This window comes from Oncorhynchus mykiss, chromosome 2 (assembly GCF_013265735.2).
Source record: "Oncorhynchus mykiss isolate Arlee chromosome 2, USDA_OmykA_1.1, whole genome shotgun sequence".
Lineage (NCBI taxonomy): Eukaryota > Metazoa > Chordata > Actinopteri > Salmoniformes > Salmonidae > Oncorhynchus > Oncorhynchus mykiss.
Window position 1 is genome coordinate 73,351,494 of NC_048566.1, and position 25,593 is coordinate 73,377,086.

Below are 25,593 nucleotides of genomic sequence, written 5' to 3' on the forward strand. Positions count from 1 at the left end.
ACACATTGAACTTTTAATGTTTATTCTGTACATGAAAACTTAAGCGGAAAAGTACATTTTGTGTGCACTACGTCATTATGCATTGATATTATCCCCAACGGGTCAATTTTGTGGAAACACGCCACTGGTGGGAAAATGCACATATTATCAGATGCCGATTCTAGAATATTCACATGAAAATGTGTCAACAATTGGATGGACTGTATACATTCTATGCAGCAATTTATGGTGCGAGCTGTGTCTATCTCACTCCATACCAGAAGGGGGCAATAAAGTATAAGAATTGTCTTCACTGCCCATGCCAGAGGAAGGAAAAACAACGTCAGCCATTGGACTTTGGCTGCAGCTACTGTATCTACTGAATGCAACAAAGTAACATCAGCTTTACGGAAACAAACGTATAGCAAATAGCTACATGGAACGTTCACCTGTAAACAGCGTTGAGGTACTGTACTTTTTTAAAAGTTGTAATAGTGTTGTTGGGCTAACTCATTCAAAATAAGTGCCATATTTTGATATTTTAGCTGGTCATGGCTAGAAGGGATGCAGTTATTTGTCAAAGTGACGTCAAAAGTCGCGTCGAGGATTCTGTTTACATTTTAGATAACACTAACCCCTTTCTTAACCTTACCCCAGTTCTCCTAACCTGCTAAGTAGTCACTGCTGACATTAGCTGCATCCCATCTAGTCAAAACCATTTCACGTGTGTTATGATTTCGCTAGCTAGTAGTAGTAGGCCTACAGTACAGAAGATGGACACTGGAGGCTATTTCTAGTGAAATAGGTTAGTTTGATATACAGTGCATTCAGGAAGTATTCAGACCCCTTCACTTTTCCACATATTGTTACGTTACAGCCTTATTCTAAAATGTATTAACTAAAAAAAAATGTCATCAATCTACACACTACCCCATAATGACAAAGCGAAAACATACCTTATTTACATAAGTATTCAGACCATTTGCTATGAGACTCAGGTGAGTCCTGTTTCCATTGATCATCCTTGATGTTTCTACAACTTGATTGGAGTCCACTTGTGGTAAATTCAATTGATTGGACATGATTTGGAAAGGCACACACCTGTCTTTATAAAGTCCCACAGTTGGCAGTGCATGAGGAGCAAAAACCAAGCCGTGAGGTCGAAGGAATTGTCTGTATAGCTCAGAGACAGGATTGTGTCAAGATACCAAAACATTTCTGCAACATTGAAGGTCCCCACGAACACAGTGGCCTCCATCACTCTTAAATGTAAGTAGTTTGGAACCACCAATACTCTTCCTTGAGCTGGCTGCCCGGCCAAACTGAGAAATCAGGGGGGAAGGTTGTTGGTCAGCGAGGTCACCAAGAATTTGATGCACTCTGACAGAGTTCCTCTGTGGAGATGGGAGAAACTTCCAGGAGGACAAGCATCTCAGCAGCACTCCACCAATCAGTCCTTTATGGTAGACTGGCCAGACAGAAGCCACTCCTCAGTAAAAGGCACATGACAGCCCACTTGGAGTTTGCCAAAAGGCACCTAAAGACTCTCACACAATGAGAAACAAGATAATCTGGTCTGATGAAACCAATATTGAACTCTTTGGCCTGAATGCTAAGTGTCACATCTGGAGGAAACCAGGAACCGCTCATCACCTGTCCAATACCATACCTACAGTGAAGCATGGTGGTAACCTGCTCAGGACCGCAGACTACGGCGAAGGTTCACCTTCCAACAGGGCAACAACCCAAACACACAGCCAAGACAAAGCAGGAGTGGCTTTGGGACTTGAACTTGATAGAACATCTCTGGAGATACGTGAAAATAGCTTTGCTGTGATGCTTCCCATCCAACCAATTGAATCTATTTTAGAATAAGGCTGTAATATAACAAAATGTGGAAATAGTCAAGGGGTGTGAATACTTTCTGAATGCACTGTATGTAGTTCATAAGGATGAATGACAGGATATTTGTGTCAATACACGAGTGAGAGACGGATTTATCTTATTGTGTCAATCACTGTATTATCTAATAACAAAATGTGGAAAAAGACAAGGTGTCTGTATACTTTCCGAATGCACTGTATATCTGATGTGACAAACTACATTTAGTATTTTCTTGTTTCAGTGATGGTCATTTCAGTGTTTCCTACTTTGTACTCCCTGCACGTTTTCATGAATGTCATAACAAGAGTTATTTTCTATAGGTATCACCAGAGAGCAATGGGGATTCTGTCTCTCTGTGTCACAATGAGGAAGAGAACAGGAATCAACCAGCACATGGTGGCCCTCAAGTCCAGCTGTGTCGTTTCTACTCACAGGGACGGCACTGTAACTTTGGGAGGAAGTGCCGCTTCCTCCATCAAAGAGGAGATTACACCACCCTCACCCAGGGGAAGGTAGATAACTGGACAAAGCAAAGGTCAGAACAGGAGAACCAAAGAGGGACAGGCCCTCACAGCCACCCTGGAATCACACTGCAGAATCCAGTGGTTGACAGCCATGGAGATGTAGGCCACAGGCTGCCCTCCAAACCAAGGGCTGCTCCAACCAGAGTTGAGAGGGCCAACAATCGCCGGCCCTGTCGCTATTTTCTGTCTGGGTGCTGCACCATGGAAGATAGATGTCACTACTGGCACCCACCACAGTTTCCCCTAGTTGACGACCAGCCTGTAGGAGACGGAGGCAGGCCCAGGGTGCCCCATGCCCCCCCTCCCAGTGCCCTTCAGGTGGTCAAACTGAGTGACCTGACTGACAATATCACCAAACAGCTACGGGACACTGAGATCAAGCAGCTGATAAAGCGTTTTCCTAAAGAACAGCTTATTGTGCAGGAACGGAGCGACGGCCAAGTCACCTTCTACCGAGCCACAGTACAGCCCACTGATCCAGACTGGGTAAACATTGTCTGCATTATTCCAATCCACAATACAAGGCCTCAAAGGCCATTGTCTTTTATTGTTTCTACTATGATATAGTTTTATGAACATCATAGGAATGTTACAACATGGAAAATTGTGCATAAAAACATGCTGACTCACTCCTTATACTGTTTTACAGCCTTTTGACTTGAAAGACGTTGACATAATGGTGAGCTTTCCGGAAAAGTACCCACAAGAGGTAAACTAAAATCTTTGACCTACAAATCTCATCTGTTTGATTATAATCCTATTGTGTCTAGAGCTAAGACTCAAGGTGTACATTTTTTTGTTATTTTTTTCTCCAGGTATTTACATTAGATATACCACTGGACCAGGACTTGCCATCAGTTATGGGAAGGTGAGATAAACTTTATTTTATTTTCAATGGCTTTACAGTCGGAATATAATAACACTTTGATAAGTTTTGATACATTTTTCTCAATGTGTCAGTCCACATAGACATGTTGTAACACTCATCTATCTATATATATATATATATATATATCGGACGTTTACATACACTTAGGTTGGAGTCATTAAAACTCGTTTTTCAACCACTCCACACATTTCTTGTTAACAAACTATAGTTTTGGCAAGTCGGTTAGGACATCTACTCTGTGCATGACACAAGTAATTTTTCCAACGAGTGTTTACAGACAGATTATTTCACTTACAAGTCACTGTATCACAATTCCAGTGGGTCAGAAGTTTACATACACTAAGTTGACTGTGCCTTTAAACAGCTTGGAAAATTCCCCAAAATGATGTCATGGCTTTAGAAGCTTCTGATAGGCTAATTGACATCATTTGAATCAATTGGAGGTGTACCTGTGGATGTATTTCAAGGCCTAACTTGAAACTCAGTGCCGCTTTGCTTGACCGCATGGGAAATAAGGCCTCAGAAAAAAAAATTGTAGACCTCCACAAGTCTGGTTCTTCCTTGGGAGAAATGTCCAAACACCTGAAGGTACCACGTTCATCTATACAAACAATAGTATGCAAGTATAAACACCATGGGACGACTCAGCCGTCATACCGCTCAGAAAGGAGATGCGTTCTGTCTCCTAGAGATGAACGTACTTTGGTGCGAAAAGTGCAAATCAATCCCAGAACAACAGCAAAGGACCTTGTGAAGATGCTGGAGGAAACAGATACAAAAGTATCTATATCCAAAGTAAAACGAGTCCAATATCGACATAACCTGAAAGGCCACTCCGCAAGGAAGAAACCACTGCTCCAAAACCGCCATAAAAATGCCAGACTACAGTTTGCAACTGCACATGGGACAAAGATCTTACATTTTGGAGAAAAAGTCCTCTGGTCTGATGAAACAAAAATAGAACTGTTTGGCCATAATGACCATCGTTATGTTTGGAGGAAAAGGGGGAGGCTTGCACGCCGAAGAACACCATCCCAACCGTGAAGCATGGGGGAGCATTATGGTGTGGGGGTGCTTTGCTGCAGGAGGGACGAGTGTAATTCACAAAATGGATGGCATCATGAGGATGGAAAATTATGTGGATATATTGAAGCAACATCTCAAGACATCAGTCAGGAAGTTAAAGCTTGGTTGCTTTATGGACAATGACCCCAAGCATACTTCCAAAGTTGTGGCAAAATGGCTTAAGGACAACAAAGTCAAGGTGTTGGAGTGGCCAGCACAAAGCCACGATCTCAATCCTATAGAAAATATGTAGGCAGAACTGAAAAAGCATGTGCGAGCAAGGAGGCCTACAAGCTGACTCAGTTACACCAGCTCTGTCAGGAGGAATGAGACAAAATTCACCCAACTTATCGTGGGAAGCTTGTGGAAGGCTATCCGAAATGTTTGACCCAAGTTAAACACTTCAAAGGCAATGCTACCAAATACTATTCGAGTGCATGTAAACTTCTGACCAACTGGGAATGTGATGAAAGTAATATAATAAAAACAAAAGCTGAAATAAATCATTCTCTTTACTTCTATTCTGACATTTCACATTCTTAAGTAAAGTGGTGATCCTAACTGACCTTAGACAGGACATCTTTTCTAGGATGAAAACTGAGTTTAAATGTATTTGGCTAAGGTGTATGTAAACTTCCGACTTCAACTGTGTGGTGTGTGGGTGTATGTATATGTCCCTTTTTCAGGACCCTGACTTTCAAAGATAATTTGTAAAAATCCAAATAACTTCACAGATCTTTATTGTAAAGGGTGTAAACACTGTTTCCCATGCTTGTTCAATGAACCATAAACAATTAATCAAATGCACCTGTGGAACGGTCGTAAAGGCACGAACAGCTTACAGACGGTAGGCAATCAATTAAGGTCACAGTTATTAAAACTTAGGACACTAAAAGAGGCCTTTCTACTGACTCTGAAAAACAACAAAAGAAAGATGCCCAGGGTCCCTGCTCATCTGTGTGAAAGTGCCTTAGGCATGCTGCAAGGAGGCATGAGGACTGCAGATGAGGCCAGGGCAATACATTTCAATGTCCGTACTGTGAGACGCTTAAAACAGTGCTACAGGGAGACAGGACGGACAGCTGAACATCCTCGCAGTGGCAGACCACGTGTAACAACACCTGCACAGGATCGGTACATCCGAACTTCACACCTGTGGGACAGGTGTTATAGTTTATGTATCCCAGTAATTGTGGCACAGAGATGCCGAAACGTTGGTGATTAACCCATGGGAGTTTATATATAGTGTGCACAACTCTTTTTATTTTATTTTTAAAAATAGGTTATAGTTTATTCGCTGTAATCAGCACCTCTACATACAATAATTGTCTCTGGGTGTGCGCCAGCTCATATTTTTTTATTCACATAGGTATGTTGAACAAGCCTCACTGGAATGGCTACAGGCTAAACATGCCACCAATCAGCTGATGGGTAAGGTGGAGCTGCTCTTCCGACCCTTCCTTCGCTGGTTGGATCGCAGCATGGAAAGACTGTTCACTGAGGGAGCCAGGCAGGTGAGACTAGACTGGTATTAAAACAGAGTTCCATTTATGTTAGTCTACTTAGTATGATATCCTTCTGGTAACCTCTGTTTTCCATGAGAGACTGTGGTAATGTTATGAATTCTCTGTATTGTATTAGTTTATTTCCTTAAAACTACTTAATAACAGCAGCGTTCTAATCCTTTCTCTCTTTTAAATCTCTCCTCAGCTGAAAAAAGACATGGAGATAGCAAAGGCCGGAATTCAGTTTGTGCCATACCAGCAGCTCCAGGCAACCGTGTGCAAAGAGCCTGCCGCTGATGACATGCCTGACCCTGTCCTCCACACTGCAACTGATGAGGAGAGCAGAGGAGGAGAAGATGAGGAGTGGAAAAAACTATTGTACCCTGGCTGTGATGATAATGATGATGATGATGGTGGTGTTAGTGATGAAGAGGACCAGGGGAAGGTGGAGAATATTAAGCTCAGTGAGCCCCGCAGAGGAACAGAGGTGAAGCTGCTGGGCCTGAGGCTGGGAGAGGGCACGGCGACCGTGGTCGCCACGCAGGTCACTGTGTGTCTGCAGTGCAGCAGGTGGAGCAGACAGACTGTCCTTCACTGATGCCATCTACTGTAGCCTACTCTGTATCTCACATTTTCCCCTTGTAATATTGCTTATAGGAGGAAAGATTCAACTTATCTGCAGTATTTTTTTTGTGTTGATCGGACTTGGACATGTGACATAATTGTGTGTCTGTCTGGCCTGTGTGTGTTGTTTGCAGGTGTAAGGTGACAGCAGACCTGACTCTAAATGGCAGGAACCCCTGCACGGCCCAGTGTGAGAAGTGTAACGCAGGGATCAGTGCTGCTTTCAGACCCAGCATGCTGCACCACTACAGTGACGTCCTGGGCTATCTGGACCTGGGCACTGCTGCTCCTGTGGACCTGGTCCTGCAGGACTGTGATTTGGTCATTGTCTGCCTCAACTGCTCCAAAGAGGGACCTGTGAAGGTCACCAACATTGCTCCATTCTTGTCTTATGATGATGAAAGTATTTATATCTGGGTGAAGTTTTTACCTAAGATGGTCTGTTCTGTTATTTGATTAGTCTGATTTTGTATATTATTTTGTCTGCAGAACCTTTTGTATGGCCAGAGCAAGGAGTTCAACTGTCAGCACTGTCACAGCAAACTCAGCATCCTGGTTGACAGCACACGATTCCAGTACATTCCGCCACGCAAAGAGAAAACCGGTCAGAAACATAGGCCTATAGTAGGATTTTAATGATGAAATATGGAAGAAAGTTAAACAGCTGGTTTGGCTATTCTGTCTGTAATACATAGTTGACTGTACTGTACAGGGCACAGTGACTCTTCACTGACCTATCGGCGTAACATAAGGGACCCTGCCATACAGATGGGGAAACCACTACCTGAGAAGGGATCCTGCAAACACTACAAACAGAGTCATCGCTGGCTCAGGTTTTTAGCCACCTCTTTCTCTTTAACATCATTTTGTGTTGCCAAAGTAAGCTTTGCTGATGAGTGACATCCCATGGGTGTGCTCTCAGGTTCTCATGCTGTGGCCGGGCCTACCCCTGTGACGTGTGTCATGACGAGGACCAGGACCACCCCATGGAGCTGGCCACCAGGATGATCTGTGGTCACTGCTGTAAAGAGCAGGTAAGCTGCCTGGATGGCTAGAGTAGTGCATCTCCATATGCTAGATTCCAACCCTAAACTGCTGTTGTCCTTACTTGTAGCCATACAGCAATGGGAAGCCCTGTGTCAGCTGTGGAGGCATGATGACGAGAGGAGCCTACACCAGTCACTGGGAGGGAGGACTGGGCTGCAGGAGCAAAGTCAAAATGAGCAGGTACTATACTGTACACGCACGCACACTGATGTCTAAACACAGCATCTTACTTTAAAAATAAAATACATTATATTTTTGTTCAAACCTGATGAAATTGTGCATTCATAAAACTATTTTCTCTCATTTACAGAAATGATAAACACAAGTATGCCAACACAAACAAAACAATTTCACGGAAAGCAGCCAGCGAAAATAAATAATCAGAGACAACATGTTAACGTTATGGCAGTGGTTGATCAGGCCTGCTCTGTGTGATTCAAGAGCAACCCTTCTATCAATGCCTTATTGATTTCTAATAAATCAACTATTGTAATGTTATCCAGCTGATGTGATTGGTGAGAAGTGTTAACATTGTTTTGAGGATTGAGCCCCGGTCCTGGAGTAGCACTCAGCCTTGTTGCCCTGGTGGGAACATGCAGCAGAACACTCTCCGGCACAGTACAAGTAACCCTGGTGCTTGTGTTCATTGTAATCACAGACACTCCCATTAAGTTTCTTATCTCTGTAACAGCCTCCCCAAGTGCCTTGTAAAATCAATGCAATGCCCTACATTTACAGTAGACTCTTTAGTGTTGCCACTTTTCCAATTCTCTCACAACTTAACCCACTCATCAATTAAGGATGAGTGCTATCCCACTGGGCACAATCGTCAGTTCAACGTTTAGTTTTGATTTACATTTGGTTGAGTTGTCAACTAATGAGGATTCAATGTAAAATCAACAAAAAATGTCACAGTGTAATTGGATTTAGGTATTTAAAAAATACAAAATTCCCTCACGTTGACTTTTTGCAAATCCGATCAGTTTTCCACGTTGATCTACGAGATCGGTGTTCCTAAACCGGGACAGTTGTTGCTCAATATTCGATAGTGTGACTAGAGTGACGTTGTAAACAACAGGGACATAGACATGTCTTCTGGCCAGAAAGCTTAAATTCTTGTTAATCTAACGGCAGTGTCCAATTTACAGAAGCTATTACAACAATAAAAATACCATGCTATTGTTTGAGGATCGTGCACAACAACAAAACATCATGGCAACTGGTTTGATATATTCACCTCTGAAGGTAAATAATGTACTTACATTCAGTAATCTTGCTCTGATTTGTCATCCTGAGGGTTCCAGAGATGGTGTAGTTTTGTTTGAAAAAAAGGTATTCAAATGTAGGAACTGGCTCCACCCCACACTGCTTCCATCTTGTGGACAACATCTAAATTACACCTAAAATCCTATCCTTGCTTTTCAAAGATGGAACAAAAAACATTTTTGAAAACACTTGTTTTTTTTGTTTGTATTATCTTTTACCAGATCTAATGTGTTATATTCTCCTACATTCATTTCACATTTCCACAAACGTCAAAGGGTTTCCTTTCAAATGGTATCAATAATTTGCATATTCGTTCTACTGGCAGTTAGATTTGGGCATGTCATTTTTGGTGAAAATTGAAAAAAAGGGTCCGAACCTTTTTAATGTCATCACATCATTATTTTTGTTGAAATGACGTGGAAACAATTATGATTCAACCAGTTTTTACCCAGTGGGATGTTCTGTTTCTCAGAACTGTGTTTTGTGTCTTTTAGGTGGGCAGGCTAGACAAAATCTTGGTAGTTTGACCATGGCATCTGGATAGAATAGCTGTGACAGGTTTGCTCCCTTGACCGTAATTAAGTAGCTCCACAAACCGATTATTAGGTAAGATTACATCAGGTTATGCTAAATAATGATTAAGTAAGATTACATGCGATTGGAATCTATGACTAAATAAACTCACTAATCTTCTAAAATAATTTAAGAGCACATGGCCAATGAACAGATGGAAAATAACAGATTTCATGGACTTAACTAATGCTATTGAGAATCAAAATGATGATTGACCATTTTTATATGAATAGGTCACCATGGTTGTCTCAAATTGAAATACAAATATGTAAGAAGTGAATGTTGTGGATATTATCAATTTAATAAATTCTACTAATTAAGATGCCTTGCAATTGAGTTTTAACTTGATAGGTAACATGTATAATTAACTCAAGCAGGGACCAAAGATCTGTATCTGGTACAATATGACTTACCATTTTGAATAAGCTGATTAACTCACTGGCCTTTTGGGATAAACTGCCAGTGGGAGGACAGTGTTGCAGGCACGAACTTGGAACTGGTCAGTGCCGAAAGGTTTGTGTGTGTTCCGGAAGATTAACAAAATCCACCAGAAAAGGACTTATTGTTGAAATTGTATGTAACAAAAAAATTACAAAAAAACAGCTGTCTCATTGATGTGAGAGCCAAGTCCTTAGCTCAGCACTATATAAAGGGAGAATGTCTTCTCTCTGCACATTACAGCCACAGGCATCCAGAGTAACCAGGATGTTGAACATTAGCAAGATTCAGCTGCCTTTGCAGCTTCCTACCTTCTCCAGATCCTCTGATAGGCTTCTTCAGCCTCTATGGGACTATTTCCTTTTCAACCACTACTTTCTCATCTCCTCTCCCTTCTTCCCTGTCATACTCTGCTTCTCCAGTTACTTCTTCTCCAGTCTCCCCTTTGCTGTACTAGACCTCCTGGGAGACATGGTCCCCTCCATTCACCACTACAAGATCCAGCAAGAGAGACGTCCAACCATGGGGATGATGGCAAAGAGCTTCGGAAGGGCTGTTTATAACCACTTGATCTTTGTTCTGCCTGCTGTGCTGACTCAGACCTGCTTTATGCCTTCAGTGGCGCTGCCTTCCAGTGCTCCAACTGTGGTAGAGGTTCTCATTGATGGACTTGCTGCCCTTCTTCTTTTTGACACCCAGTATTATATGTGGCACTTTGTGCACCACAAGCATCCACAACTGTATCGGTGGGTCCATGCCATCCACCACGAATACATGGCACCCTTTTCCTGGAACACCCAGCAACTCAGCATTCCAGAACTGATAACAGTGGGATTCTGGAGCAACCTGGACCCCATCCTGCTGAAATGCCACCCTTTTACTACCTGGTGCGTCACCATCATCAGTATCTGGATGTCAGTGGAGGACCACATAGGCTATGACCTGCCATGGGGTCTCAACCACCTGGTACCATTTGGTCTGTTAGGAGGAGCACCAGCTCATGACATGCACCACCAGAAGCCCAACAGTAACTATGCACCTTTCTTCAGCCACTGGGACAGGCTATTTGGCACTGCCATCCTGCCAGGGAAAATAACTGAGAAGAAAGTTATGTATTCACTGTAAATGGGACCATTCAGTATAATTTTGATTACCCTCATGCTTCCATGTTAATTAGAATAAATGTATTTGTTTTTATTAGTAATTTACCGACATCAATTGTATTAAAATGTACTAAACGTTATTACACGTGTAAAGTTTTTCTAAATGGATTAATCTTATGACAATAATGGGTAGAATAAGAGCAAAAGTAATGGTCCTTAGTAATACATAGTCAGAGGGTACAACTATACAGCAAACTCCAAGTGTAACTTTTGCCCCAGAGGATGGAAGCAAACCATTTTTTTAATCACATTTTGTCATGCATGATTCAGCAAATGACATTCTACACCATGCAGCATAAATTTGCTAATTCTTACATAAAAGATTATTTCGGTCTTTGAAGAGGTACAGCTTAGTCAGGATGTTCCTGTTTTCCTCTGTTTAGAAGGTTTTAGGAGATTTCTAATCAACAAATCCACTGTTTGTTTGCCAGGGTCAAGGTTGAAGTACAGGACAAGAACATTTGAGCCAATTAGAGAAAGGTGCTGTTAATCCATAGCTACAGTGCCTTGCGAAAGTATTCGGCCCCCTTGAACTTTGCGACCTTTTGCCACATTTCAGGCTTCAAACATAAAGATATAAAACTGTATTTTTGTGAAGAATCAACAACAAGTGGGACACAATCATGAAGTGGAACGACATTTATTGGATATTTCAAACTTTTTTAACAAATCAAAAACTGAAAAATTGGGCGTGCAAAATTATTCAGCCCCTTTTCTTTCAGTGCAGCAAACTCTCTCCAGAAGTTCAGTGAGGATCTCTGAATGATCCAATGTTGACCTAAATGACTAATGAGGATAAATACAATCCACCTGTGTGTAATCAAGTCTCCGTATAAATGCACCTGCACTGTGATAGTCTCAGAGGTCCGTTAAAAGCGCAGAGAGCATCATGAAGAACAAGGAACACACCAGGCAGGTCCGAGATACTGTTGTGAAGAAGTTTAAAGCCGGATTTGGATACAAAAAGATTTCCCAAGCTTTAAATATCCCAAGGAGCACTGTGCACGCGATAATATTGAAATGGAAGGAGTATCAGACCACTGCAAATCTACCAAGACCTGGCCATCCCTCTAAACTTTCAGCTCATACAAGGAGAAGACTGATCAGAGATGCAGCCAAGAGGCCCATGATCACTCTGGATGAACTGCAAAGATCTACAGCTGAGGTGGGAGACTCTGTCCATAGGACAACAATCAGTCGTATATTGCACAAATCTGGCCTTTATGGAAGAGTGGCAAGAAAGCCATTTCTTAAAGATATCCATAAAAAGTGTTGTTTAAAGTTTGCCACAAGCCACCTGGGAGACACACCAAACATGTGGAAGAAGGTGCTCTGGTCAGATGAAACCAAAATTGAACTTTTTGGCAACAATGCAAAACGTTATGTTTGGTGTAAAAGCAACACAGCTGAACACACCATCCCCACTGTCACACATGGTGGTGGCAGCATCATGGTTTGGGCCTGCTTTTCTTCAGCAGGGACAGGGAAGATGGTTAACATTGATGGGAAGATGGATGGAGCCAAATACAGGACCAGTCTGGAAGAAAACCTGATGGAGTCTGCAAAAGACCTGACACTGGGACGGAGATTTGTCTTCCAACAAGACAATGATCCAAAACATAAAGCAAAATCTACAATGGAATGGTTCAAAAATAAACATATCCAGGTGTTAGAATGGTCAAGTCAAAGTCCAGACCTAAATCCAATCGAGAATCTGTGGAAAGAACTGAAAACTGCTGTTCACAAATGCTCTCCATCCAACCTCACTGAGCTCGAGCTGTTTTGCAAGGAGGAATGGGAAAAAATGTCAGTCTCTCGATGTGCAAAACTGATAGACATACCCCAAGCGACTTACAGCTGTAATCGCAGCAAAAGGTGGCGCTACAAAGTATTAACTTAAGGGGGCTGAATACTTTCGCAAGGCACTGCATGTGACATAACTTGGTTAAACCAAAAATCTAGTATGATATAATTTATAGAGCCATATAAACTGGCATAGCTCTTTGGGTGATCTAAAAAGACAGTTCCAAAGCATCCAAATAAATGGACTACTCTAGATTTGATTTATTTTACTAGGTAAGTCAGTTAAGAATGTTTATTTTCAATGAGGAACAGTGGGTTAACTGCCTTGTTCTGTGGCAGAACGACAGATTTGTACCTTGTCAGCTCAAGGGTTTGATCTTCCAACCTTTCTGTTACTAGTCCTACATTCAAACCACTAGGCTACCTGGCTACACTAGGCTACCAGAATAAAATAAATGGACCACTCTACATGAATTGATAAGGGAAGGAGAATAAAATAAATGTATTATGGCATCCTGTTACTCTGTAGCCTACACCATTTTCAGATCACATAGGACCTGGAGCGGAAGCCTTAAGGTCAGGGAGGTACTGATAAGGGAATGGGGACTCTATTTTTAGACTGGGTTAGCACAAAGACTTGTCCACTGCCATCTACGTTTAGTCTGAATGAATGACAGAGAGTGGATTTTGCTCCAATGTCTCCCTAGGAACAAAGTCAAGGCAATCTGAAAAGCACAGGGTGATAATACAAAGCCTATGGGCTTGCTGGTCATTAATGAGAAACCACTGAGATGGAATAGAACTCCACAAGGAAAACATGTTCGCTTTCTAAATGCTTTAGGAATATTCAAGAAAATAAATGTCAGTGTTGCCCTCATCAAAATCGACATTTTACTCTTTGAAATGAGCCCATATTTCTCTTAATCTCCTGGTTTGGCAATTACAGTAGCATCAGCAGGCATACGATGACATTTATGTAATTGATAAGACAAAGTGTTACAATTAGCAGGCAGCAAAGCCTAACTTGGGAAGTGGTCACACGTCAGGCTAAAACGATGAAGCATCAAACACCTCTGAAATAGTCTCAGCAGTCAGATGGAATTATCCTGCTTACGTCAGGGACCATTAACTAGATTCAGCCGCAGGCCAATTCATTGCACATCCCCACAGACCCACTGCTTGGAGGATTGAAGCCACAACTGACATTTTGTATTGTGCTGTATTCTCACTGAAAACGGCTAACAAAATCCCTGACCATCCTATTGTACAGGGTAGTGCATGTTTCAATAAACAGTCATCAATGATTCTTAAATGTCAGTGTATGGTTTTGAATTGTGAATTTAATGGATTATACATTGCACCCACAATGTTAGACTAGTATAGAAATAAAAGCAATAATCAATGCGTATTGACATAAAATATTACAAACTAAGAAATTGAGCAGTCATGCAGTGTCACTTTAATCTATGCTTTGTGTAAAGACTGCTTAGTATACTAAACCAATGGGGAAAACCCCAATAGAAACATCTTGCATTGGCCTCCTAAGGACAAAAATAAACTGGATAAAGAATATTTATATTGTACTAATTAATAGACCGATTGTTACAGATTTACCCCAAAACCCTGCCAGACTACTCTCTAATAAGTTTGCAGTCTTATATAATTTTGTGAAACATTAACAGCTAAATATGATCTATTTTGATTCATACCAAAAGGGCAACCTCAATGCAGCCTCTGAAATACATTGAGACACACAAAGACACTTAAAATGAATGTACTTGTCTCAGACAATGTAAACATATCATACAAGGCATTCTCTTAATTTTATTGACCTGAACCAAAGGCGTTAAAATAAAAAGTAATCAATGTATACTCTTGTTTAGATACTGTACAAACATGTTAGCAATGTGTCCAATATTCTCTGTCGGGTGCATCTTGGTGTAGCTGATGAACTGGCGTCGTAGTTTCCGGAGCTCTGCCATGTTTAGACTTCTGGTCAGTTCTATGTTTGACATCAGGTTAAGGAAACACAGTGATAAACACTCATGAATTCTCTGATGTGTCAGAGCTGAAAGCAAGGTTACAGTATCGAATACATTTGGCTTCGGCCCCCTTATGTCCCGAAACCACAATTTGAAGAGATGAATGTATGCTTTCAGAAGGCTGTGCAGAAACGTCATCTCTCTGAAGACAATCAATATTCAACTCACATTTTGTAGTTCAAGACTCCACTAGCACTACTTTGCCTGTGCTATGTTGTTCAAAGTGAGCTGCAGGGGGAACAACAAAGTACTGGTTTCTGAGTCTGCTTCGGAATCCTGATAAAAGCCAGTCGCCATGCTTCCAATGATTTGGTCCCCGTCTCAAACATCCTATGTGTTTGATGGCGATACCTTTCTGGTGGCTCAGTTGCTGCGCCACCAACTGCATCAAATGAAAGATACTCTTTGATGGATGTCCATTTATCCACAGCCCCATGCTAAGAGATCCAGTTATTTGATACAAGATGACATTAACCCCTGTTGGTGCTAGACTGTTGTGAGGTGGTGATTAAAATAAAAAGAATACGTCCATGAGAGACTGTCAAATAAATAATACTAAAATAATACTTTTTAGAAGGAGGAGGGGGGTATATGTGAGCAACATGCAAAATGTGGCAAAGGATATATTTTCTGTAGCTCCTGGAACAGCAATGAGATCCCCTGGAACACTTGTCTTCTGGGAGTTGAGAATTGCCTGGTACAAACAGAAAGAGTCAATATACATTCTTCCAACAGACAGCATTGCAGACAGTATTTAATAACACAACTGAAGCAAAAATGGTTATGCATTAAAAATAATACATTCAACAAATGATCCTGAAAGAAAAACAGAGAAACAAAAGAAAACAGCAGGGGGGTGACCAATGCAGGGATTGACAAAACAATAAAGGAAGTTACTGATAAATATGAAGGCTCTCACCATCAACACATCTTGTGTGACTTTGTCCAGCTCATACAAGAAGTTTGTAGATGACAGTGGTTGCTGCAACAGATGGATGAAAAACTTCACTTAAAACCTGAAACTACCAACTGCATGCAGAAACATTAGAGCAAGTTCATTAGAACGTGCGTTGAAGATGTCGTTCCCATAGCAACGATTAAAATATTCCCTAACCAGAAACCGTGGATTGATGGCAGCATTCGTGTGGAACTGAAAGCGCGAACCACTGCTTTTAATCAGGGCAAGGTGTCTGGTAACATGACCGAATACAAACAGTGCAGCTATTCCCTCTGCAAGGCTATCAAACAAGCTAAGCGTCAGTACAGAGACAAAGTAGAATCTCAATTCAACGGCTCAGACACAAGAGGCATGTGGCAGGGTCTACAGTCAATCATGGACTACAGGAAGAAATCCAGCCCAGTCACGGACCAGGATGTCTTGCTCCCAGGCAGACTAAATAATTTTTTTGCCCGCTTTGAGGACAATACAGTGCCACTGACACGGCCTGCAACGAAAACATGCGGTCTCTCCTTCACTGCAGCCGAGGTGAGTAAAACATTTAAACGTGTTAACCCTCGCAAGGCTGCAGGCCCAGACGGCATCCCCAGCCGCGCACTCAGAGCATGCGCAGACCAGCTGGCCGGTGTGTTTACGGACATATTCAATCAATCCCTATACCTGCTGTTCCCACATGCTTCAAGAGGGCCACCATTGTTCCTGTTCCCAAGAAAGCTAAGGTAACTGAGCTAAACGACTACCGCCCCGTAGCACTCACATCCGTCATCATGAAGTGCTTTGAGAGACTAGTCAAGGACCATATCACCTCCACCCTACCTGACACCCTAAACCCCCTCCAATTTGCTTACCGCCCAAATAGGTCCACAGACGATGCAATCTCAACCACACTGCCCTAACCCATCTGGACAAGAGGAATACCTATGTGAGAATGCTGTTCATCGACTACAGCTCGGCATTCAACACCATAGTACCCTCCAAGCTCGTCATCAAGCTCGAGACCCTGGGTCTCGACCCCGCCCTGTGCAACTGGGTACTGGACTTCCTGACGGGCCGCCCCCAGGTGGTGAGGGTAGGCAACAACATCTCCTCCCCGCTGATCCTCAACACTGGGGCCCCACAAGGGTGCGTTCTGAGCCCTCTCCTGTACTCCCTGTTCACCCACGACTGCGTGGCCACGCACGCCTCCAACTCAATCATCAAGTTTGCGGACGACACAACAGTGGTAGGCTTGATTACCAACAACGACGAGACGGCCTACAGGGAGGAGGTGAGGGCCCTCGGAGTGTGGTGTCAGGAAAATAACCTCACAGTCAACGTCAACAAAACTAAGGAGATGATTGTGGACTTCAGGAAACAGCAGAGGGAACACCCCCCTATCCACATCGATGGAACAGTAGTGGAGAGGGTAGCAAGTTTTAAGTTCCTCGGCATACACATCACAGACAAACTGAATTGGTCCACTCACACAGACAGCATCGTGAAGAAGGCGCAGCAGCGCCTCTTTAACCTCAGGAGGCTGAAGAAATTCGGCTTGTCACCAAAAGCACTCACAAACTTCTACAGATGCACAATCGAGAGCATCCTGTCGGGCTGTATCACCGCCTGGTACGGCAACTGCTCCGCCCTCAACCGTAAGGCTCTCCAGAGGGTAGTGAGGTCTGCACAACGCATCACCGGGGGCAAACTACCTGCCCTCCAGGACACCTACACCACCCGATGTTACAGGAAGGCCATAAAGATCATCAAGGACATCAACCACCCGAGCCACTGCCTGTTCACCCCGCTATCATCCAAAAGGCGAGGTCAGTACAGGTGCATCAAAGCTGGGACCGAGAGACTGAAAAACAGCTTCTATCTCAAGGCCATCAGACTGTTAAACAGCCACCACTAACATTGAGTGGCTGCTGCCAACACACTGACACTGACTCAACTCCAGCCACTTTAATAATGGGAATTGATGGGAAATGATGTAAATATATCACTAGGTACTTTAAACAATGCTACCTTATATAATGTTACTTACCCTACATTATTCATCCCACATGCATACGTATGTATATACTGTACTCTATATCATCGGCTGCATCCTTATGTAATACATGTATCACTAGCCACTTTAACTATGCCACTTTGTTTACATACTCATCTCATATGTATATACTGTACTCGATATCGTCTACTGTATCTTGCCTATGCTGCTCTGTACCATCACTCATTCATATATCCTTATGTACATATTCTTTATCCCCTTACACTGTGTATAAGACAGTAGTTTTGGAATTGTTAGTTAGATTACTTGTTGGTTATTACTGCATTGTCGGAACTAGAAGCACAAGCATTTTGCTACACTCGCATTAACATCTGCTAACCATGTGTATGTGACAAATACATTTTGATTTGATTTTGATTTGATTTTACTTTGTGATTTATGCATGTAAACAAGTTTCTTACACTCTGTGTCGACTGGTTAGGAGGGGGTGCTTTCCTTTTGAAGATGGCATCAGAGATAGCTTCAAATGGAAGTGTGTCTTCTTTCTGAATGGTGAAAAGTGGGCTGTCCCATCTGTTCCTGGAGTCTGGAGTTTCAAATCTCAGCACCAGCGCATCTAGGCTGTGAAAGCAAAAGCAGAACCAAAGACCATGAGTCTGCAAGTCACTTTAGCAAATGGAATTTCATTCATGCATCTAATTGAAGCCTATGCCATTTTCATTGTGCATATAATTGTGATAATGTAAATGACTAAAATGTCATTGTAAATCAGGGCTCCCGAGTGGTGCAGCGGTCTAAGGCACTGCATCTCTGGCAACCCTAGTTCGATTCCAGGCTGTATCACAACCGGCTGTGATTGGAAGTCCCACAGGGCAGCGCACAATTGGCCCAGCGTTGTCCGGGTTTGGCCATCATTGTAATTAAGAATTTGTTCTTAACTGACTTGCCTAGTTAAATAAAGGTTACAAATGCAATGTATTGATAAGAGATTGTGATTTATTTTATTGATTATGTATTTCTTTATTTCCTTTTGTTTCCATAAAAACCTATTTAGGGACAGGTGTTGAAAATGTGCATAAACTACAAAACACTATAGTGCAATGCATCAGACAATTGTTTATTCAATTTGTCAATGTGTTTCTCTAACAAATAGAAATACATTAAATGTTGCCAATTTAGGCAATAACACAACATGAGCAAGAATTAGGCATCAATGGTATCTTAAAACGTTTACAAAAAGTAGTCTGCATTTGTTAAAATGTGGAGATGGCCATGTTGTTTAGACATACAATGACTCATTGAGAACAAGGCGGGTCTTTGAACAGTACTGTTGTTAGCTCTTATAAATCCAGTGAGCAAAATAAAAATTGTCCAAGGGAAAGTAATTTGGTCTACTTACATCTCCTGAGTGTACTGCTCTTCAACATCCCTTTCTGTGTTCCATGTTGAGCTCACTTCGGCTGACGTCAAACAGTAAACCTTCATGAATAAATGTGATACATTTAAGAGGTAAATCTCAGTGTCACCGAGAAAACAAATCTCATGAATTAAAGAAAGCATATTTTGAATGGTAGCGTACACCTAAACTACATAAGCACTGTACGCCATGGTGCTCCTAAATTTGAAACAGAGTGCAAACTCCACCCACCCATAATGGCTAGTCTACCCCAAGGGGTATCATGCACAGCCACTGTTAAAATCATGTTTTCCATCAACAACATATTACATACCAGACAGTGAGGCGTCTGTGTGTGTTTGATCAGACAAAAAAGTTCATATCTGTAGCCTAATGGATTACAATAGAAGAAACACAAATTTAAAGATGTTTAGGTTAGGTAGAAAGCACCTTATTGCCATTGCCACTCACACACTTTTATTTGCAATATCGATCAAAATCAATTATAAAAAACAAATTGAGAACTTTTACCTTTGATATAGTTCAATGAATCCAGAATTACAATATCCTCTTTGTTGATTCTCCTAATGCAATAAACCAACATTTTTTATGAATTCTTATCTGTAACTTCAAAACAAATCAAATTTGATTCTGGAAATAGAGGCAGCAACGTTACACAATCTATGAGCAGTACACTCACCTCTCTGCTTCAGCTCTTAGAGATCCTCTTACATTTTTCTCATTCTGAGAATCTGTGACACATATATCAACAATGTTAATATGTGAGCTGGAACTACAATCAATATCCTATTTATTGGCTATCGCTTCACGGTTGTTAATACATAAGGGGAGGAATTTATGGGGCAATATTGGCACATGCTGCGTTCACGTGCTAGTTGGAACTAGGAAACTCAGAAATGACCGAAGTGCTAACTGGTTGTAGACTGAACATAAATATAAACGCAACATGTCAAGTGTTGGTCCCATGTTTCATGAGCTGAAGTAAAAATCACAGAAATGTTCTATACACACAAAAAGCTTATTTCTCTCAAATTGTGTGCACAAATTTGTTTACATCCCTGTTAGTGAGCATTTTTCCTTTGCTAAGATAATCCATCCACCTAACAGGTGTGGCATATCAAGAAGCTGATTAAACAGCATGATCCTTACACACGTGCACCTTGTGATGGGGACAATAAACAGACACTAAAATGTGGAGTTGTCACACACAACCCAATGCCACAGATGTCTCAAATTGAGGGAGTGTGCAATTGGCATGCTGATTGCAGGAATGTCCACCAGAGTTGATGCCAGAGAATTGAATGTTAATTGCTCTACCATAAGCTGCCTCCAACATTGTTTTAGAACATTTGGCAGTACGTCCAACTGCATCACAACCGCAGACCACGTCAGCCCAGGACCTCCACATCCTGCTTCTTCACCTGCAGGATAGTCATAGACGAGCCACCCGGACAGCTGATGAAACTGTGGGTTTGCACAACCAATGAATTTCTGCATAAACTGTCATAGGAAGATCCTCTGCGTGTTCGTCGTCCTCACCAGAGTCTTGACCTGACTGCAGTTTGGCGTCGTAACCTACTTCAATGGACAAATGTTAACCTTTGATGGCCACTGGCATGCTGGAAGTGCGTTTTTCACAGATTAATCCCGGCATCAACCAGGCAGATGGCAGACAGCATCGTGTAGGCGAGCGGTTTGCCCTATAGTGGCTATGGGCAGGCATATGCTACGGACAATGAACACAATATTACCAATGGCAATTTGAATGCATTGTCATGCCATTAATTCGCCGCCATCACCTCATGTTTCAGCATGACAATGCACGGCCCCATGTCGCCAGGATTGGTACACAATTCCTGGAAGCTGAAAATGTCCTTTCTTCCATGGCCTGCATACTCAGACATGTCACTCATTGAGCATGTTTGGGATGCTCTGGATTGATGTGTACGACAGTGTTCCAGTTACAGCCAATATCCAGCAACTGGGACAACATTCCACAGGCAGCAATCAACAGCCTGATCAACTGTATTTTCGAAGGAGATGTGTCGTGTTGCATGAGGTATATGGTGGTCACACCAGATAGACTCGTTTTCAGATACGTTAGCTAGCTATGCTAGAACAGCAAGTTAGTTATATTTCTATCATCTCGGGAAGTCGATACAGAAAGGAGTGTAGGCTACATGCATGGCAACAGCAACATTGCCCAGAACAAAGTGGTTGGGCAGTGGAGACTGCTGAGGGGAGGACAGCTCATGTCTGAAACGGAGCCAATGGAATGGCATCAAAAACATGGAAGCCGTGTATTTGATACCATTCCGCTCCAAACGAGCCCGTTCTCCTTAATTTAAGGTGCCACCAACCTCTTGTGGTTGAAAGGCATATGTGAGCTAGCTACTGTTTGCTAAGACGTTTAGCTAGCTAACAACTGTAGCAAGCTAATCAGCTAACTTTCAGCATACCTGCGTATACAGCGTTCTTCTCAATTCCCAAAGTTCCATCTCCTACATTGTGAACCTTTCTCTCTGTATTCTGTTCAAAGTATCCCTGTAATTCCACCGCTCTTCGTGTTTTGCCACTACATGGAAAACCACACATTACTATGAGCGGCATAATGCTAAAAACACATGCAGCTAGCTAGGCATAAACCCGGAAGTAGTATCCGGAAGTTAGCCAACCCCATTATGAAGAAAAAAAAACTATTTCTACAAAGTATATTCTTAAAACCTGATATAAAACCTAACCGCAATCCCACTGCTAACCATATGCCTAATCCTAGCCTTAAATTAAGACAAAAAAAGCGAATTTTTGTTTTCGATCATTTTTACGACAGCAATGTTGACTTTGTGGCTGTTCTATCTACTATTGTTTTTTCTCGCCTTCCACAATCTTGGGTGTGAAGCCGGGGGTGAAGGTATCGTCGGTCAGGTATGGTGTCCCGGTGTTGTGCCGAAGTGCTCCCCCTTCGCGTGAACGCCTGCAAAATAAATAGCGGTGGTACGCCATACCGGTAAAACATGGACCTGTCACAATCATTCAAACAAAATGTCAAGAAAACTGGGCTATAACACCATTATTTATGCCTATCATTAGGCTACCTTATGTCAGAGAAATGAGCAAATGGACTTAAACTGGTGATATAGCCTAAACTCCAAAATCCGATGTGGTTCTAAGAGAACATTTACATTTTGTCAAGGCAGAGATGATTGGCAGACACCGAGATGCGCGCGGACAGCAGTGGACGAATACATTTTGGCCTAATGACAATCTCGAAATGTTATTACACTTTTTGGTGTTTTGTATAAAATATGTATCTTTCCATTCACCACTGTTTGGAGGCTGGAAATATGTTGCGAGTGGATGAACGTGCACGGGTAGCCTAATAAAGGAGCCGTTTGAAGTGACTGTTTGATAATCAGATGAAAACGTCATGACTGGTTGTGTTTATGCCCGAATATGAGGTAATACATTTTAAAAGTTAAATGACAAATCTTTACTACTACACTTACAGAGATCCTATTGAATTAAAAGGGATTGTATGTAATTCTATGATTAGGCTACATTTTTGGGGGCGCGTGCACACATAAGAGGTCCCATACTGGGAATATATTAAATGGGCTTTCATCCATGGTGTGAAATGGAGTCTCGTCTATCACTGTCATGACTATACTGAACAAAAATATAAATGCAACATTTTCATTGGTTTTACTGAGTTACAGTTAATATGAGGAAATCAGTAAATTGAATTCAATCCATTAGATCCTAATCTATGGATTTCACGACTGGGAATATAGATATGCATCTGTTGGTCACAGATACCTTGAAAAAAAATGGGCCTCACAATGGGCCTCAGGATCTCATCACTGTATTGTTGTGCATTCAAATTTCCATCGATAAAATGCAATTGTGTTCGTTGTCCGTAGTTTCATGCAGCACTCTGTTCACAACATTGACATCAGCAAATCGCTCGCCCACATGACACCATACACGTGGTCTGCCAGTTGTGAAGCTGGTTGGACCTACTGCCAAATTATCTAAAACCACGTTGGAGGCGGCTTACGGTAGAGAAATGAACGTTACATTCTCTGGCAACAGTTCTGGTGGACATTCCTGCAGTCAGGAACTCGAGTTTTACACGTGGGTTGGCCAAGGCTACTTCAGGGTGTCCATAGACCATGACAGAAAATTTGTGTGTAACCCTAACCTAGCATCTAAGGAGCATGAATGAATCCTATGATTACTGATTAGAGGTAGAAGTGATAATTCACTTAACCTGGAGTTCTTAAATGTGGTGATAGTGTGATAGTATGGTCCAAAAGGGTTACTTCACTGTAATTCTTCAAAATACTATGAATAGTCACAGTCTCTACCTCAGAACTGCAGCTCAATTTCTTTATTTCTCTCTCACACACACACACACTGTACTCACATACTGGAGAGACTTGGGTCACTCTGTTTTCATGAATATATAATCTGGGTCTATACGTGTTGAACATCCAAAGTATTTTCAGAAAATAAAGCTCAAGCACCAAGGAGATAAGATAGCATTTGTGTGTTACATAAATTGCATTGTTTATTTACAAAAAAAAACACACTGCAATTTGACATACCAGGCATAATCAAATATTAATAATTTTAGTGCCCATCAATATTACAAACTTACAGTATCCTATTTATGCTCATATATATTATTTTAACTAATAGCAAAGAAACATTTTGGAATTGGCCTAATCAAGACCAAATTAAATCTGTGTGACATGATACCCTTTGGATATATCATTTTAGAATGTCAGTGTCCTAGCTGACCTCGATCTCTCTTATCTGATTAACTGTCTGTTAATGGAGCCAAATGTTTAAAGTTAACTTACACAGCGACTTAACTTTCGTAATAGTTTTTCAGTAAACCTAAACCCGATGCTAAACCTTAAAACTTACTTCAAATATGATGCTTTCGCCAATCTCGAAAATAGATCGTGAAGCTGTGGAAATATTATCTCTTCTTCTATATGTTCTTCTTCTTCTTCTGTATCTCGCAACCAACGTTAATATTCTCTCTTCCTCGTCCTCGATTTGAAAAATGCGCCACCTAACGTCAAAATAAATGCTTCTTTCAACAAGAGGTGAAATGAGATGTCAATCAGCATCAAACTGCCAGTAGCGAATTAAATTTTAGGGTGTCACCCGGGGTGGCCAATCAGATGTCAGGGGTGTCCAGTGCCAACCTGGACACCCCTCTGGCTCCGCCCCTGGTCAGCATGCCAATGGCGCAATCCCTCAAAACTTGAGACATCTGTGGCATTGTGTTGTGTGACAAAACTACACATTTTAAGAGGGGCCTTTTATTGTCCCCAGCACAAGGTGCACCTGTGTAATGATCATGCCGATTAATCCGTTTCTTGATATGCCAAGTGGATGGATTCTCTTGGCAAAGGAGAAATGCTCTCTAACAGAGATGTAAACACATTTGTGCACAACATTTGAGAGGAATAAGCTTTTTGTGCATAAGGAAACATTTTCTGGGATCTTTCACATATCAGCTCATGAAATCAACACTTGACATGTTGCGTTCATATTTTTTGTTCAGTGTATAACCACAGATGGACAAGGTTTATGTAAAATATAATCTTTGGTATATCTTCACATCACACATCATTGATAATCAAAGCATTAAGTGACGTGAAGGGCATATGCTCTAAAGCTGAACAGATTATCCATTTATAGTATAAAGAAGCGTTGATACAACATCGATTAATTGCTAAAACAATAAGTGTAGTGGACAGGCTTCATTTTATATGATAAATGTGGGTGATAGTGACCTAAATTGCCTCAAGACATGAAACATTTTTGTTATTCAATTTTTATTCAGATATGAGAAGCACTACAAGAGTGTATAATTATGGGGCGAAATATATGTATATATATATATATAATTTATTTTTATTTTTTAAATAATACATTAGGCTAGTTTAGCTCAGCTTTCCCAAACTTGGTCCTGGAGACTCAAAGGGGTGCACGTTTTGGTTTCTGCCCTAGTACTACACGGCTGATTCAAATAATCAAAGCTTGATGATTAGTTGATTATTTTAATCAGTTGTGTAGTGCTAGGACAAAAACCAAAACGTGCACCTCTTGGGGTCCTGAGGACCGAGTTTGAGAAACGCTGGTTTAGATTAACATTTTGCGAATGTCGATATGATGACTTTATTGAAATCCTCCATTCATCTTCTTTCTGGGTTGATACTGTACAGGTGTTGCGTGCCCTCTGCCTTCTCAGTTTATTTCTGTTGGTTCAAATGTTGTCCAGTAATTTCATCAGGAAAACCGCCTCCTAACAATTTAACAAATGAAATACAAATACATTGTGCTGTTAGGTCAACACGAAATACACAAGGGAAATTACAACGCAGCATGTGCCTGCGACCAATCTGA

General features: G+C 41.6%; 3 protein-coding genes across 4 annotated transcripts; 2 read left to right on the forward strand and 1 right to left on the reverse strand.

Moving 5' to 3' along the window:
• The first annotated feature begins 306 nt into the window (after window positions 1-306).
• On the forward strand, window positions 307-9,676 carry si:dkey-24l11.2 (ZnF_C3H1 and zf-CHY domain-containing protein). The gene is made up of 12 exons (XM_021571245.2): window positions 307-445; window positions 2,184-2,873; window positions 3,037-3,096; window positions 3,203-3,255; window positions 5,711-5,855; window positions 6,052-6,416; window positions 6,605-6,833; window positions 6,960-7,074; window positions 7,183-7,303; window positions 7,393-7,504; window positions 7,585-7,697; window positions 7,828-9,676. Exons 1-12 carry the CDS (start codon window positions 416-418, stop codon window positions 7,895-7,897), a joined length of 2,103 nt encoding a protein of 700 aa, XP_021426920.2. The 5' UTR covers window positions 307-415; the 3' UTR covers window positions 7,898-9,676.
• Window positions 9,677-9,815: 139 nt separating this feature from the next.
• Window positions 9,816-11,037, forward strand: LOC110495809 (cholesterol 25-hydroxylase-like protein 1, member 1). The gene has a single exon (XM_021571258.2). It carries the CDS (start codon window positions 10,014-10,016, stop codon window positions 10,917-10,919), a length of 906 nt encoding a protein of 301 aa, XP_021426933.1. The 5' UTR covers window positions 9,816-10,013; the 3' UTR covers window positions 10,920-11,037.
• Window positions 11,038-14,072: 3,035 nt separating this feature from the next.
• Window positions 14,073-22,185, reverse strand: kti12 (KTI12 chromatin associated homolog). 2 transcript variants are annotated; one of them, XM_036955153.1, is made up of 9 exons: window positions 22,044-22,185; window positions 19,847-19,898; window positions 19,678-19,730; window positions 19,481-19,536; window positions 19,150-19,229; window positions 18,212-18,371; window positions 15,722-15,784; window positions 15,428-15,496; window positions 14,073-14,766 (listed from the first exon to the last, which is right to left on the reverse strand). In XM_036955153.1, exons 1-9 carry the CDS (start codon window positions 22,168-22,170, stop codon window positions 14,623-14,625), a joined length of 804 nt encoding a protein of 267 aa, XP_036811048.1. In that variant the 5' UTR covers window positions 22,171-22,185; the 3' UTR covers window positions 14,073-14,622. The 2 variants fall into 2 exon arrangements, with proteins under 2 accessions (XP_036811048.1, XP_021426947.2); XM_021571272.2 differs by lacking the exon at window positions 22,044-22,185 and adding an exon at window positions 21,627-21,945.
• Window positions 22,186-25,593: the final 3,408 nt, after the last annotated feature.

Excerpts from the sequence above, each read along its gene's own strand:
- kti12 (XM_021571272.2), bottom strand. The coding sequence starts at position 21,777 with ATGCCGCTCATAGTAATGTGTGGTTTTCCATGTAGTGGCAAAACACGA. Across the intron at positions 19,899-21,626 it reads GAAGAACGCTGTATACGCAG|ATTCTCAGAATGAGAAAAAT; the intron begins GTATGCTGAAAG and ends TATGTGTCACAG. Across the intron at positions 15,785-18,211 it reads CTAACCAGTCGACACAGAGT|CAACCACTGTCATCTACAAA; the intron begins GTAAGAAACTTG and ends CATCTGTTGCAG.
- si:dkey-24l11.2 (XM_021571245.2), top strand. The coding sequence starts at position 416 with ATGGAACGTTCACCTGTAAACAGCGTTGAG. Across the intron at positions 2,874-3,036 it reads AGCCCACTGATCCAGACTGG|CCTTTTGACTTGAAAGACGT; the intron begins GTAAACATTGTC and ends ACTGTTTTACAG. Across the intron at positions 7,698-7,827 it reads AGCAAAGTCAAAATGAGCAG|AAATGATAAACACAAGTATG; the intron begins GTACTATACTGT and ends TCTCATTTACAG.
- LOC110495809 (XM_021571258.2), top strand. The coding sequence starts at position 10,014 with ATGTCTTCTCTCTGCACATTACAGCCACAGGCATCCAGAGTAACCAGG.